Here is a 16214-nt window from a genome sequence, read left to right as displayed (position 1 = left end):
AGTCTCCCGTGGTCAGTCAGTCTCCCGTGGTCAATCAGTCAGTCAGTCAGTCAGTCAGTCAGTCAGTCAGTCAGTCAGTCTCCCGTGGTCAGTCAGTCAGTCAGTCAGTCAGTCAGTCAGTCAGTCTCCGTGGTCGGTCAGTCAGTCAGTCTCCGTGGTCAGTCAGTCAGTCAGTCTCCCGTGGTCGGTCAGTCAGTCAGTCTCCCGTGGTCAGTCAGTCAGTCAGTCTCCCGTGGTCAGTCAGTCCAGTCAGTCTCCCGTGGTCGTCAGTCAGTCGTCTCCGTGGTCAGCAGTCAGTCAGTCTCCCGTGGTCAGTCAGTCAGTCAGTCAGTCTCCGTGGTCAGTCAGTCAGTCAGTCAGTCTCCCGTGGTCAGTCAGTCAGTCAGTCTCCCGTGGTCAGTCAGTCAGTCGGTCAGTCAGTCTCCCGTAGTCAGTCAGTCAGTCAGTCTCCTGTGGTCAGTCAGTCAGTCTCCCGTGGTCAGTCAGTCAGTCAGTCTCCTGTGGTCAGTCAGTCAGTCTCCCGTGGTCAGTCAGTCAGTCAGTCAGTCTCCCGTGGTCAGTCAGTCAGTCAGTCTCCCGTGGTCAGTCAGTCAGTCAGTCAGTCTCCTGTGGTCAGTCAGTCAGTCAGTCAGTCTCCCGTGGTCAGTCAGTCAGTCAGTCTCCCGTGGTCAGTCAGTCAGTCAGTCAGTCTCCCGTGGTCGGTCAGTCAGTCAGTCAGTCTCCCGTGGTCGGTCAGTCAGTCAGTCTCCCGTGGTCGGTCAGTCAGTCAGTCTCCCGTGGTCAGTCGGTCAGTCAGTCTCCCGTAGTCAGTCAGTCAGTCAGTCTCCTGTAGTCAGTCAGTCAGTCAGTCAGTCAGTCTCCTGTGGTCAGTCAGTCAGTCAGTCTCCTGTGGTCGGTCAGTCAGTCAGTCAGTCAGTCAGTCAGTCTCCCGTGGTCAGTCAGTCAGTCTCCCGTGGTCGGTCAGTCAGTCAGTCAGTCTCCCGTGGTCAGTCAGTCAGTCTCCCGTGGTCGGTCAGTCAGTCAGTCAGTCTCCCGTGGTCGGTCAGTCAGTCAGTCAGTCTCCCGTGGTCAGTCAGTCAGTCAGTCAGTCAGTCTCCCGTGGTCAGTCGGTCAGTCAGTCTCCCGTAGTCAGTCAGTCAGTCAGTCTCCTGTGGTCAGTCAGTCAGTCAGTCAGTCTCCTGTGGTCGGTCAGTCAGTCAGTCAGTCTCCCGTGGTCAGTCAGTCAGTCTCCCGTGGTCAGTCAGTCAGTCAGTCAGTCTCCTGTGGTCGGTCAGTCAGTCAGTCAGTCAGTCAGTCAGTCTCCCGTGGTCAGTCAGTCAGTCTCCCGTGGTCAGTCAGTCAGTCAGTCAGTCTCCCGTGGTCAGTCAGTCAGTCAGTCTCCCGTGGTCAGTCAGTCAGTCAGTCAGTCTCCCGTGGTCAGTCAGTCAGTCAGTCAGTCAGTCAGTCAGTCTCCCGTAGTCAGTCAGTCTCCCGTGGTCAGTCAGTCAGTCAGTCAGTCAGTCTCCCGTGGTCAGTCAGTCAGTCAGTCTCCCGTGGTCAGTCAGTCAGTCAGTCTCCCGTGGTCGGTCAGTCAGTCAGTCAGTCTCCTGTGGTCAGTCAGTCAGTCAGTCTCCCGTGGTCAGTCAGTCAGTCAGTCTCCCGTGGTCGGTCAGTCAGTCAGTCAGTCTCCCGTGGTCGGTCAGTCAGTCAGTCAGTCTCCCGTGGTCAGTCAGTCAGTCAGTCAGTCAGTCTCCCGTGGTCAGTCAGTCAGTCAGTCTCCCGTGGTCGGTCAGTCAGTCAGTCAGTCTCCTGTGGTCAGTCAGTCAGTCAGTCTCCTGTGGTCAGTCAGTCAGTCAGTCAGTCTCCCGTGGTCAGTCAGTCAGTCAGTCTCCCGTGGTCGGTCAGTCAGTCAGTCAGTCTCCCGTGGTCGGTCAGTCAGTCAGTCAGTCTCCCGTAGTCAGTCAGTCAGTCAGTCTCCTGTGGTCATTCAGTCAGTCAGTCTCCTGTGGTCAGTCAGTCAGTCAGTCAGTCTCCTGTGGTCAGTCAGTCAGTCAGTCAGTCTCCTGTGGTCAGTCAGTCAGTCAGTCTCCTGTGGTCGGTCAGTCAGTCAGTCAGTCTCCCGTGGTCGGTCAGTCAGTCAGTCAGTCAGTCTCCCGTGGTCAGTTGGTCAGTCAGTCTCCCGTAGTCAGTCAGTCAGTCAGTCTCCTGTGGTCAGTCAGTCAGTCAGTCAGTCTCCTGTGGTCGGTCAGTCAGTCAGTCAGTCTCCCGTGGTCAGTCAGTCAGTCTCCCGTGGTCAGTCAGTCAGTCTCCCGTGGTCAGTCAGTCAGTCAGTCAGTCTCCTGTGGTCGGTCAGTCAGTCAGTCAGTCAGTCAGTCAGTCTCCCGTGGTCAGTCAGTCAGTCTCCCGTGGTCAGTCAGTCAGTCAGTCAGTCTCCTGTAGTCAGTCAGTCTCCTGTGGTCAGTCAGTCAGTCAGTCTCCTGTAGTCAGTCAGTCAGTCAGTCTCCTGTGGTCAGTCAGTCAGTCAGTCTCCCGTGGTCAGTCAGTCAGTCAGTCAGTCTCCCGTGGTCGGTCGGTCAGTCAGTCTCCCGTGGTCAGTCAGTCAGTCAGTCAGTCTCCCGTGGTCAGTCAGTCAGTCAGTCAGTCGTCAGTCAGTCTCCCGTGGTCAGTCAGTCTCCCGTGGTCAGTCAGTCAGTCAGTCAGTCAGTCTCCCGTGGTCAGTCAGTCAGTCAGTCTCCCGTGGTCAGTCAGTCAGTCAGTCTCCCGTGGTCGGTCAGTCAGTCAGTCAGTCTCCCGTGGTCAGTCAGTCAGTCAGTCTCCCGTGGTCAGTCAGTCAGTCAGTCTCCCGTGGTCGGTCAGTCAGTCAGTCAGTCTCCCGTGGTCGGTCAGTCAGTCAGTCAGTCTCCCGTGGTCAGTCAGTCAGTCAGTCAGTCAGTCTCCCGTGGTCAGTCAGTCAGTCAGTCTCCGTGGTCGGGGTCAGTCAGTCAGTCAGTCTCCTGTGGTCAGTCAGTCAGTCAGTCTCCTGTGGTCAGTCAGTCAGTCAGTCAGTCTCCCGTGGTCGGTCAGTCAGTCAGTCTCCCGTGGTCGGTCAGTCAGTCAGTCAGTCTCCCGTGGTCGGTCAGTCAGTCAGTCAGTCTCCCGTAGTCAGTCAGTCAGTCAGTCTCCTGTGGTCATTCAGTCAGTCAGTCTCCTGTGGTCAGTCAGTCAGTCAGTCAGTCTCCTGTGGTCAGTCAGTCAGTCAGTCAGTCTCCTGTGGTCAGTCAGTCAGTCAGTCTCCTGTGGTCGGTCAGTCAGTCAGTCAGTCTCCCGTGGTCGGTCAGTCAGTCAGTCAGTCAGTCTCCCGTGGTCAGTTGGTCAGTCAGTCTCCCGTAGTCAGTCAGTCAGTCAGTCTCCTGTGGTCAGTCAGTCAGTCAGTCAGTCTCCTGTGGTCGGTCAGTCAGTCAGTCAGTCTCCGTGGTCAGTCAGTCGGTCTCCCGTGGTCAGTCAGTCAGTCTCCGTGGTCGGTCAGTCAGTCAGTCAGTCTCCTGTGGTCGGTCAGTCAGTCAGTCCGTCGGTCAGTCGGTCTCCCGTGGTCAGTCAGTCAGTCTCCCGGTGGTCAGTCAGTCAGTCAGTCAGTCTCCTGTAGTCAGTCAGTCTCCTGTGGTCAGTCAGTCAGTCAGTCTCCTGTAGTCAGTCAGTCAGTCAGTCTCCTGTGGTCAGTCAGTCAGTCAGTCTCCTGTGGTCAGTCAGTCAGTCAGTCTCCTGTGGTCAGTCAGTCAGTCAGTCTCCCGTGGTCAGTCAGTCAGTCAGTCTCCTGTGGTCGGTCAGTCGGTCAGTCAGTCTCCCGTGGTCAGTCAGTCAGTCAGTGGTCGGTCGGTCAGTCTTCTGTGTTCCTGAAAGAATAAAGAAGGAACACATCACTCTCACCTCTCTCTTTCTTTCCCCCCGATCCCTTTCTTTATGTTTTATGTTCTTCATCTTCCCCTCCTCTTCCTCCTTCCCACTCACTGTGTTTTACCTCCATGTTGACTGCCTGTTGTCATTGTTTGTAGTTGCAAGTTGTTCAAGCCAACATTTCCACCATTGACTGCGAGGCTGTTGTTCACCCGACCAATTCCACCCTCTACACTGGTGGTGAAGTAGGTAATAGAACCCTCCCTCATCACCATGGGTACAATGTGTTACCATGCCGACACCTGTAGCAAAGCATTCCATAATGCATCTTCTTCCTCCTCTTAGACAAATTTGTTCTCAGGGTGGAATTCTAACTTTGGATGAAGTGTAATTCAGACTTTTGTGTTAATCATGCATTGATCAATAAGAGATTGACGTCAACGCATGATAGATTGTCTGTTTATGTTTCTGGATCTGAAGTTTTGTTTCCAACAACAACCACAACAACAAAGTATAGTTGATATAGTAGTTCCTAGCCATACTATGTTTATTAAAATAAACCTTTATTGAACCACCAATTACTGTGTAACAAACTAATAACTTCCAAAGAGCAGACTTCATCATGTTTTCTTTGGTAGGCTCTGTTGTGTCACTATTGGATGAAGTAGTTGGAAGAACATGCACCAATGCTTTGTGTTTTACTAACCTCTAAAAAGCCTCAATTCGTTTTTTTTAAATAGATGTTCTTCCATCTGCCTGCCTTTCCCTTGATTTGTTTTGTGTGGATGATTTTGTAAACACTCTGATCCATTCAACTCCTCCTCCTCCTCTCTGATTATCTGCCTGCATCACTTCTCACTGTTAGAAGGGCTGACCAGAAGGGAATCCATGCTAAATCTGAAATGTAACACACAGGAAGTGTCTGAAAATGTCACCATCTGATCAAGTGGAAAGGAAAAGCCTACTACAGCAGCAGCAGTAGTAGTAGTAGTAGTAGCTAGATAATGACTAGTTAATAACTAGTAGTACTATTTAGTTGCTTTATACACGGAGTGTACAAAACATTAAGAACAACTTCCTAATAGTGAGTTGCACCCCCCTCCTTTTGCCCTCAGAACAATTCGTCAGGGCATGGACTACATGGTGTCTAAAGCGTTCCACAGGGATGCTGGCCCATGTTGACTCCGACGCTTCCCACAGTTGTGTCAAGTTGGTGGACCATTCTTGATTCAAACAGGAAACTGTTGAGTGTGGAAAAACCTACAGTGGGGAAAAAAAAGTATTTTGTCAGCCACCAATTGTGCAAGTTCTCCCACTTAAAAAGATGAGAGAGGCCTGTAATTTTCATCATAGGTACACGTCAACTATGACAGACAAAATGAGAAGAAAAAAAATCCAGAAAATCACATTGTAGGATTTTTTATGAATTTATTTGCAAATTATGGTGGAAAATAAGTATTTGGTCAATAACAAAAGTTTCTCAATACTTTGTTATATACCCTTTGTTGGCAATGACACAGGTCAAACGTTTTCTGTAAGTCTTCACAAGGTTTTCACACACTGTTGCTGGTATTTTGGCCCATTCCTCCATGCATATATCCTCTAGAGCAGTGATGTTTTGGGGCTGTCGCTGGGCAACACAGACTTTCAACTCCCTCCAAAGATTTTCTATGGGGTTGAGATCTGGAGACTGGCTAGGCCACTCCAGGACCTTGAAATGCTTCTTACGAAGCCACTCCTTCGTTGCCCGGGCGGTGTGTTTGGGATCATTGTCATGCTGAAAGACCCAGCCACGTTTCATCTTCAATGCTCTTGCTGATGGAAGGAGGTTTTCACTCAAAATCTCACGATACATGGCCCCATTCATTCTTTCCTTTACACGGATCAGTCGTCCTGGTCCCTTTGCAGAAAAACAGCCCCAAAGCATGATGTTTCCACCCCCATGCTTCACAGTAGGTATGGTGTTCTTTGGAGGACAAAGAATGCGGAGTTGCATCCAAACACGACGAGTTGAGTTTTTACCAAAAAGTTCTATTTTGGTTTCATCTGACCATATGACATTCTCCCAATCCTCTTCTGGATCATCCAAATGCACTCTAGCAAACTTCAGACAGGCCTGGACATGTACTGGCTTAAGCAGGGGGACACGTCTGGCACTGCAGGATTTGAGTCCCTGGCGGCGTAGTGTGTTACTGATGGTAGGCTTTGTTACTTTGGTCCCAGCTCTCTGCAGGTCATTCACTAGGTCCCCCGTGTGGTTCTGGGATTTTTGCTCACTGTTCTTGTGATCATTTTGACCCCACGGGGTGAGATCTTGCGTGGAGCCCCAGATCGAGGGAGATTATCAGTGGTCTTGTATGTCTTCCATTTCCTAATAATTGCTCCCACAGTTGATTTCTTCAAACCAAGCTGCTTACCTATTGCAGATTCAGTCTTCCCAGCCTGGTGCAGGTCTACAATTTTGTTTCTGGTGTCCTTTGACAGCTCTTCGGTCTTGGCCATAGTGGAGTTTGGAGTGTGACTGTTTGAGGTTGTGGACAGGTGTCTTTTTATACTGATAACAAGTTCAAACAGGTGCCATTAATACAGGTAACGAGTGGAGGACAGAGGAGCCTCTTAAAGAAGAAGTTACAGGTCTGTGAGAGCCAGAAATCTTGCTTGTTTGTAGGTGACCAAATACTTATTTTCCACCATAATTTGCAAATAAATTCATAAAAAATCCTACAATGTGATTTTCTGGAATTTATCTGTCATAGCTGACGTGTACCTATGCTAAATGACTAAAATGTAAATGTAAATGTATGAAAATTACAGGCCTCTCTCATCTTTTTAAGTGGGAGAACTTGCACAATTGGTGGCTGACTAAATACTTTTTTTCCCCCACTGTAGCAGCATTGCAGTTCTTAACACAAACATGTGTGCCTGGCACCTACTACCATACCCCGTTCAAAGGCACTTCAATCTTTTGTCTTGCCCATTCACCCTCTGAATGGCACACATACACAATCCATGTCTCAATTTTTTCAAGGCTTAAAAATAATTATTGAACCTGTCTCTTCCCCTTCATCTACACGGATTGAAGTGGATTTAACAAGTGACATCAATAAGGGATCATAGCTTTCACCTGGATTCACCTGGTCAGTCTGTCGTGGAAAGAGCAGGTGTTCTTAATGTTTTGTACCCTCCGTGTACATGGGAACTGTGGTGAACAGTGGGGCGAAGAGATTCAGAGGTCAAATGAGAGAAGTCTTGCCTCTCTCTCACAGCTCTCACTCAGCTCAGACCCAGATGCATGTCTGCTGTCTGTCCGCTTGTCCGTCCCTCTACCTCTGTCTGTCTGTCTGCACTACACAACAACAACAACAACAACAACAACAACAGGAGGAGGACACTAAAGACCCCAGACTGTTTCCCTACAGGTGGTGCTCTGGAGAAGAAGGGAGGGGAGGAGTTTGTAGATGCCATGCTGGAGTTACGGAAGAAGAACGGCCCCCTGGAGGTGGCTGGAGGTAGGGAGAAACCAAGACCAACCGTTAGTATGGCTGGAGGTGGGGAGAAACCAAGACCAACCGTTAGGATGGCTGGAGGTGGGGAGAAACCAAGACCAACCGTTAGGATGGCTGGAGGTGGGGAGAAACCAAGACCAACCGTTAGGATGGCTGGAGGTGGGGAGAAACCAAGACCAACCGTTAGGATGGCTGGAGGTAGGGAGAAACCAAGACCAACCGTTAGGATGGCTGGAGGTAGGGAGAAACCAAGACCAACCGTTAGGATGGCTGGAGGTAGGGAGTGTCCACTGTCCAGTGATTGGCACAGGTGGAAGTTCCAACTCAAACCATGAACATATTGTAGCTAACAGGCGAGGATGGACCTGCACAGCATGGGGGGTTCTGAATGACTCCTGTTAGGTCACTACATCACAACCTAATTAGATTATGAAGATTTAGGTCTGATTGTAATCAACGTTGCACCAACCTGATGAGCATCTTTTTCGTCAAGACATTTGACTCAATAGCCTATGGTTTAGGTAAGATCTAGCTGTGATCATGACATCCCTGTAAGGTAAGATCTAGCTGTGATCATGACATCCCTGTAATATCTTCAAAACCTCTTTCTTGTCCATAGACTGCTTACAGGGTAAGGAAACCAATGGAATTTTGTCATTTTGGTGAACTATCTCTTTAATCCTGAAACATTTGAAGAGCGACTGATGAAAAAGACAATCATAATTAACACCCCCTCTATACGTCATTCATCATTAACTCTCCCTCTGTACAGTCAGTCAGTCCTCATTATCTCTCCCTCCATACAGTCAGTCAGTCATCATTAACTCTCCCTCTATACAGTCAGTCATCATTAACTCCCCCTCTATACAGTCAGTCAGTCATCATTAACTCCCCCTCTATACAGTCAGTCATCAATTACTCTCCCTCTATACAGTCAGTCATCATTAACTCCCCCTCTATACAGTCAGTCATCAATTACTCTCCCTCTATACAGTCAGTCATCATTAATAATCCCTCTATACAGTCAGTCATCATTAACTCTCCCTCTATACAGTCAGTCATCATTAACTCTCCCTCTATACAGTCAGTCAGTCATCATAAACTCTCCCTCTATACAGTCAGTCAGTCATCATTAAATCTCCCTCTATACAGTCAGTCAATAACTCCCCCTCTATACAGTCAGTCATCATTAACTCCCCCTCTATACAGTCAGTCAGTCAATTACTCTCCCTCTATACAGTCAGTCAGTCAGTCATCATTAACTCCCCCTCTATACAGTCAGTCATTCACTCCCCCTCTATACAGTCAGTCATCATTACTCTCCCTCTATACAGTCAGTCATCATTAACTCTCCCTCTATACAGTCAGTCAGTCATCATAAACTCTCCCTCTATACAGTCAGTCAGTCATCATAAACTCTCCCTCTATACAGTCAGTCATTACTCCCCCTCTATACAGTCAGTCATTACTCCCCTCTATACAGTCAGTCATCATTAACTCCCCCTCTATACAGTCAGTCATCAGTAACTCCCCCTCTATACAGTCAGTCATCATTAACTCCCCCTCTATACAGTCAGTCATCAATTACTCTCCCTCTATACAGTCAGTCAGTCATCATTAACTCCCCCTCTATACAGTCAGTCATCAATTACTCTCCCTCTATACAGTCAGTCATCATTAACTCTCCCTCTATACAGTCAGTCATCATTAATAATCCCTCTATACAGTCAGTCATCATTAATAATCCCTCTATACAGTCAGTCATCATTAACTCTCCCTCTATACAGTCAGTCAGTCATCATTAACTCTCCCTCTATACAGTCAGTCATCAATTACTCTCCCTCTATACAGTCAGTCATCATTAATAATCCCTCTATACAGTCAGTCATCATTAACTCTCCCTCTATACAGTCAGTCAGTCATCATTAACTCCCCCTCTATACAGTCAGTCAGTCATCATTAACTCCCCCTCTATACAGTCAGTCATCATTAACTCTCCCTCTATGCAGTCAGTCAGTCATCATAAACTCCCCCTCTATACAGTGTCAGTCATCATTAACTCCCCCTCTATACAGTCAGTCAGTCATCATTAACTCCCCCTCTATACAGTCAGTCAGTCATCATTAACTCCCCCTCTATACAGTCAGTCATCAATTACTCTCCCTCTATACAGTCAGTCATCATTAATAATCCCTCTATACAGTCAGTCATCATTAACTCCCCCTATATACAGTCAGTCAGTCATCATTAACTCTCCCTCTATACAGTCAGTCAGTCATCATTAACTCCCCCTCTATACAGTCAGTCATCAATTACTCTCCCTCTATACAGTCAGTTATCATTAACTCTCCCTCTATACAGTCAGTCAGTCATCATTAACTCTCCCTCTATACAGTCAGTCAGTCATCATTAACTCTCCCTCTATACAGTCAGTCAGTCATCATTAACTCCCCCTCTATACAGTCAGTCAGTCATCATTAACTCCCCCTCTATACAGTCAGTCAGTCATCATTAACTCTCCCTCTATACAGTCAGTCATCATTAATAATCCCTCTATACAGTCAGTCATCATTAACTCCCCCTCTATACAGTCAGTATCATAGCTCCCTCTACAAATCCCTCTATACAGTCAGTCATCATTAATCTCCCTCTACACAGTCAGTCATCAATTACTCCCTCTATACAGTCAGTCATCTGCCCCTCTATACAGTCAGTCATCAACTACTCTCCTCTATACAGTCAGTCAGTCATCATTAACTCCCCTCTATACGGTCAGTCATCAATTACTCCCTCTATACAGTCAGTCATCGTAGCTCCCCCCTCTATACAGTCATGTAGTCATCATTGTCCCCCTCTCTGCTCAGTCACATCTTGCTCCCCCTCTATACGGTCGGTCATAATTACTCTCCCCTAGTCAGTTGTATTCTCTATAAGTCAGTCATCATTAATCCTCTATAGTCAGTCACATTCTCTCCTCATACAGTCAGTCAGTCATCATAACTCTCCTCTATACAGTCAGTCAGTCATACTCTCCTCTATACAGTCAGTAATTCTCTCCTCTATACAGTCAGTCATCTTAACCCTCTCTATACAGTCAGTCATCATGTAACCTCTATACAGTCAGTACTCTCTATACAGTGTCAACAACTCCTCTCTATACGGTCAGTCATCTTAGCTCTCCCCTCTATGCAGTCAGTCAGCTCCCCCTCGGGTAACTCCCCTCTATACAGTCAGTCAGTCATCATTCTCCCCTCTATACGGTCAGTCAGTCATCATTACTCCCTCTATACAGTCAGTCATCAATTGTACTCCCTCTGTACAGTCAGTCATCATTAATAATCCTCTATACAGTCAGTCATCAGTCTCCCCTATATACAGTCAGTCAGTCATCATTAACTCTCCCTCTATACGTCAGTCAGTCATCATTGCTCCCCCTCTATACAGTCAGTCATCAATTTCTCCTCTATAAGTCAGTCATCATTAACTCTCCTCTATACAGTCAGTCAGTCATCATTAACTCTCCCTCTATACAGTCAGTCAGTCATCATTAACTCTCCTCTATACAGTCAGTCAGTCATCGTGCTCCCCTCTATACAGTCAGTCAGTCATCATCTCCCCTCTATACAGTCAGTCAGTCATCATTAACTCTCCCTCTATACAGTCAGTCATCATTAATAATCCCTCTATACAGTCAGTCATCATTAACTCCCCCTCTATACAGTCAGTCATCATTAACTCCCCCTCTATACAGTCAGTCATCATTAACTCCCCCTCTATACAGTCAGTCATCAATTACTCTCCCTCTATACAGTCAGTCATCATTAACTCCCCCTCTATACAGTCAGTCATCAATTACTCTCCCTCTATACAGTCAGTCAGTCATCATTAACTCCCCCTCTATACAGTCAGTCATCAATTACTCTCCCTCTATACAGTCAGTCAGTCATCATTAACTCCCCCTCTATACAGTCAGTCATCAATTACTCTCCCTCTATACAGTCAGTCAGTCATCATTAACTCCCCCTCTATACAGTCAGTCATCAATTACTCTCCCTCTATACAGTCAGTCATCATTAACTCTCCCTCTATACAGTCAGTCAGTCATCATAAACTCTCCCTCTATACAGTCAGTCAGTCATCATAAACTCTCCCTCTATACAGTCAGTCATTAACTCCCCCTCTATACAGTCAGTCATTAACTCCCCCTCTATACAGTCAGTCATCATTAACTCCCCCTCTATACAGTCAGTCATCATTAACTCCCCCTCTATACAGTCAGTCATCATTAACTCCCCCTCTATACAGTCAGTCATCAATTACTCTCCCTCTATACAGTCAGTCATCATTAACTCCCCCTCTATACAGTCAGTCAGTCATCATTAACTCCTCTATACAGTCAGTCATCAATTACTCTCCCTCTATACAGTCAGTCATCATTAACTCCCCTCTATACAGTCAGTCATCATTAATATCCTCTGTACAGTCAGTCATCATTAACTCTCCCTCTATACAGTCAGTCATCATTAACTCCCCCTCTATACAGTCAGTCAGTCATCATTAGCTCCCCTCTATGCAGTCAGTCATCAATTACTCTCCCTCTATACAGTCAGTCATCATTACTCTCCCTCTATACAGTCAGTCATCATTAATAATCCCTCTATACAGTCAGTCATCATTGCTCTCCTCTATACAGTCAGTCATCATTACTCTCCTCTATACAGTCAGTCAGTCATCATTAACTCTCCCTCTATACAGTCAGTCATCAATTCTCTCCCTCTATACAGTCAGTCATCATTAATAATCCCTCTATACAGTCAGTCATCATTAACTCTCCTCTATACAGTCAGTCAGTCATCAATCTCCTCTATACAGTCAGTCAGTCATCATTAACTCTCCCTCTATACAGTCAGTCAGTCATTACTCTCCCTCTATGCAGTCGTCAGTCATCATAAACTCTCCCTCTGTACAGTCAGTCATCATCTCCCCCTCTGTACAGTCAGTCATCATTCACCCCCCCTCTATACAGTCAGTCATCAATTACTCTCCTCTATACAGTCAGTCAGTCATCATTAACTCCCCCTCTCTACAGTCAGTCATCAATTACTCTCCCTCTATACAGTCAGTCAGTCATCATTAACTCCCCTCTATGCAGTCAGTCAATTACTCTCCTCTATACAGTCAGTCATCAATAACTCTCCTCTATACAGTCAGTCAGTCATCATTAACTCCCCCTCTATACAGTCAGTCATCAATTACTCTCCTCTATACAGTCAGTCATCATTAACTCTCCCTCTATACAGTCAGTCATCATTAATAATCCCTCTATACAGTCAGTAAATCCCTCTATACAGTCAGTCATCATTAACTCTCCCTCTATACAGTCAGTCATCATTAACTCTCCCTCTATACAGTCAGTCAGTCATCATTAACTCTCCCTCTATACAGTCAGTCATCAATTACTCTCCCTCTATACAGTCAGTCATCATTAACTCTCCCTCTATACAGTCAGTCATCATTAATAATCCCTCTATACAGTCAGTCATCATTAACTCTCCCTCTATACAGTCAGTCAGTCATCATTAACTCTCCCTCTATACAGTCAGTCAGTCATCATTATCCCCCCTCTTACAGTCAGTCATTAACTCTCCTCTATGCAGTCAGTCGTCATCATAAACTCTCCCTCTATACAGTCAGTCAGTCATCATTAAATCTCCCTCTATACAGTCAGTCAATAGCTCCCCCTCTATACAGTCAGTCATCATTAACTCCCCCTCTATACAGTGTCGGTCATCTTGCTCCCCCTCTATACAGTCAGTCAGTCATCATACTTCCCTCTATACAGTCAGTCAGTCATCATTAACTCCCCCTCTATACAGTCAGTCATCAATTACTCTCCTCTATACAGTCAGTCATCATAATAATCTCTCTATACAGTCAGTCATCATTACTCCCCTATATACAGTCAGTCAGTCATCATTACTCTCCTCTATACAGTCAGTCAGTCATCATTACTCCCCCTCTATACAGTCAGTCATCAATTACTCTCCCTCTATACAGTCAGTCATCATTAACTCTCCTCTATACAGTCAGTCAGTCATCATTAACTCTCCCTCTATACAGTCAGTCAGTCATCATTAACTCTCCTCTATACAGTCAGTCAGTCATCATTACTCCCCTCTATACAGTCAGTCAGTCATCGTTAACTCCCCCTCTATACAGTCAGTCAGTCATCATTACTCTCCTCTATACAGTCAGTCAGTCATCATTAACTCTCCCTCTATACAGTCAGTCCATCATTAACTCTCCCTCTATACAGTCAGTGCATCATTAACTCTCCTCTCTACAGTCAGTCCATCATTAACTCCCCCTCTATACAGTCAGTCATCATTAATACTCCCTCTATACAGTCAGTCATCATTAACTCCACCTCTATACAGTCAGTCATCATTAACTCCCCCTCTATACCAGTCAGTCATCATTAACTCCCCCTCTATACAGTCAGTCTCAATTACTCTCCCTCTATACAGTCAGTCATCATTAATAATCCCTCTATACAGTCAGTCATCAATTTCTCTCCCTCTATACAGTCAGTCAGTCATCATTAACTCCCCCTCTATACAGTCAGTCATCAATACTCTCCCTCTATACAGTCAGTCATCATTAACTCTCCCTCTATACAGTCAGTCATCATTAATCCCTCTATGCAGTCAGTCATCATTAATAGTCCCTCTATAGTCAGTCATCATTAACTCTCCCTCTATACAGTCAGTCATCATTAACAATCCCTCTATGCAGTCAGTCATCATTAGCTCCCCCTCTATACAGTCAGTCATCATTGACTCCCCTCTATACAGTCAGTCATCGTGCTCCCCCTCTAACAGTCAGTCATCATTACTCTCCCTCTATACAGTCAGTCAGTCATCATTAACTCCCCCTCTATACAGTCAGTCATCAATTACTCTCCTCTATACAGTCAGTCAGTCATCATTAACTCCCCCTCTATACAGTCAGTCATCAATTACTCTCCCTCTATACAGTCAGTCAGTCATCATTAACTCCCCCTCTATACAGTCAGTCATCAATTACTCTCCTCTATACAGTCAGTCAGTCATCATTACTCCCCTCTATACAGTCAGTCATCAATTACTCTCCCTCTATACAGTCAGTCATCATTAACTCTCCCTCTATACAGTCAGTCAGTCATCGTAAACTCTCCCTCTATACAGTCAGTCGGTCATCGTAAACTCTCCCTCTATACGGTCAGTCATTGCTCCCCCTCTATACAGTCAGTCATTGCTCCCCCTCTATACGGTCAGTCATCATTAACTCCCCTCTATCGGTCAGTCATCATTAACTCCCCTCTATACAGTCAGTCATCATTAGCTCCCCCCTCTATACGGTCAGTCATCAATTACTCTCCCTCTATACAGTCAGTCATCATTAGCTCCCCCTCTATACAGTCAGTCAGTCATCGTCTCCCCCTCTATACAGTCAGTCATCAATTACTCTCCCTCTATACAGTCAGTCATCTTGCTCTCCTCTATACGGTCAGTCATCATTATTAATCCCTCTATACGGTCAGTCATCATTGCTCTCCCTCTGTGCGGTCGGTCATCGTTAGCTCTCCCTCTATGCGGTCGGTCAGTCATCATAAGCTCTCCCTCTATACGTCAGTCGTCATCATACTCTCCCTCTATACGGTCAGTCATTAGCTCCCCCTCTATACGGTCAGTCAGTGCTCCCCCTCTGCAAGTCAGTCATCGTGCTCCCCCTCTCTACGGTCAGTCTCGTGCTCCCCTCTATGCGGTCAGTCATCATTAGCTCCCCCTCTATACAGTCAGTCATCATTAACTCCCCCTCTATACAGTCGGTCATCAATTACTCTCCCTCTATACAGTCAGTCATCATTAACTCTCCCTCTATACAGTCAGTCATCATTAATAGTCCCTCTCTATACAGTCAGTCATCATTAATAATCCCCTCTATACGGTCAGTCATCATTAACTCTCCCTCTATACAGTCAGTCAGTCATCATTAGCTCTCCTCTATACAGTCAGTCATCAATTGCTCTCCCTCTATACAGTCAGTCATCATTAATAATCCCTCTATACAGTCAGTCATCATTAACTCTCCCTCTATACAGTCAGTCAGTCATCATTACTCCCCCCTCTATACAGTCAGTCAGTCATCATTAACTCCCCCTCTATACAGTCAGTCATCATTAGCTCTCCCTCTGTGCGGTCAGTCAGTCATCATAAACTCCCCCTCTATACAGTGTCAGTCATCGTTAACTCCCCCTCTATGCAGTCAGTCAGTCATCATTAGCTCCCCCCTCTATACAGTCAGTCAGTCATCATTAGCTCCCCCTCTATGCGGTCAGTCATCAATTACTCTCCCTCTATACGGTCAGTCATCATTAGTAATCCCTCTATACAGTCAGTCATCGTGCTCCCCTATATGCGGTCAGTCAGTCATCATTAGCTCTCCCTCTATACAGTCAGTCGGTCATCATTAGCTCCCCTCTATGCAGTCAGTCATCAATTACTCTCCCTCTATACAGTCAGTTATCATTAGCTCTCCCTCTATACAGTCGGTCGGTCATCATTAACTCTCCCCTCTATACGGTCGGTCAGTCATCATTAGCTCTCCCTCTATGCGGTCAGTCCAGTCATCATTCTCCCCTCTATGCAGTCAGTCGGTCATCGTGCTCCCCCTCTATACAGTCAGTCAGTCATCATTAACTCTCCTCTATACGGTCAGTCATCATTAATAATCCCTCTATACGGTCAGTCATCATTAGCTCCCCTCTGCCACGGTCAGTCATCATTGCTCCCCTCTATACGGTCAGTCATCGTTGCT

At 46.3% G+C, this 16214-nt stretch overlaps 1 protein-coding gene across 7 annotated transcripts in view; it reads left to right on the top strand.

Moving 5' to 3' along the window:
* The window catches only part of LOC121579124 (core histone macro-H2A.1), a 62482-nt gene that overhangs the window by 24639 nt on the left and 21629 nt on the right, over nt 1–16214 (top strand). For 3 of the 7 annotated variants that reach the window (XM_041893431.2, XM_041893433.2, XM_041893430.2), the window contains exon 7: nt 7269–7358. The exons of 1 other annotated variant lie outside the window; for it this stretch is intronic. In XM_041893431.2, coding sequence (XP_041749365.1) covers nt 7269–7358 — 90 coding nt within the window. Of the gene's footprint in view, nt 1–4007; nt 4099–7268; nt 7359–16214 lie in introns of all 7 variants that reach the window. 3 more of the 7 variants (XM_041893434.2, XM_041893435.2, XM_041893437.2) reach the window with 2 other exon arrangements.

This window comes from Coregonus clupeaformis, chromosome 13 (assembly GCF_020615455.1).
Source record: "Coregonus clupeaformis isolate EN_2021a chromosome 13, ASM2061545v1, whole genome shotgun sequence".
NCBI classification, from domain to species: Eukaryota; Metazoa; Chordata; class Actinopteri; order Salmoniformes; family Salmonidae; genus Coregonus; species Coregonus clupeaformis.
Note: the sequence above shows the minus strand (reverse complement) of the source record. Positions and strands in the feature narration are given on the sequence as shown.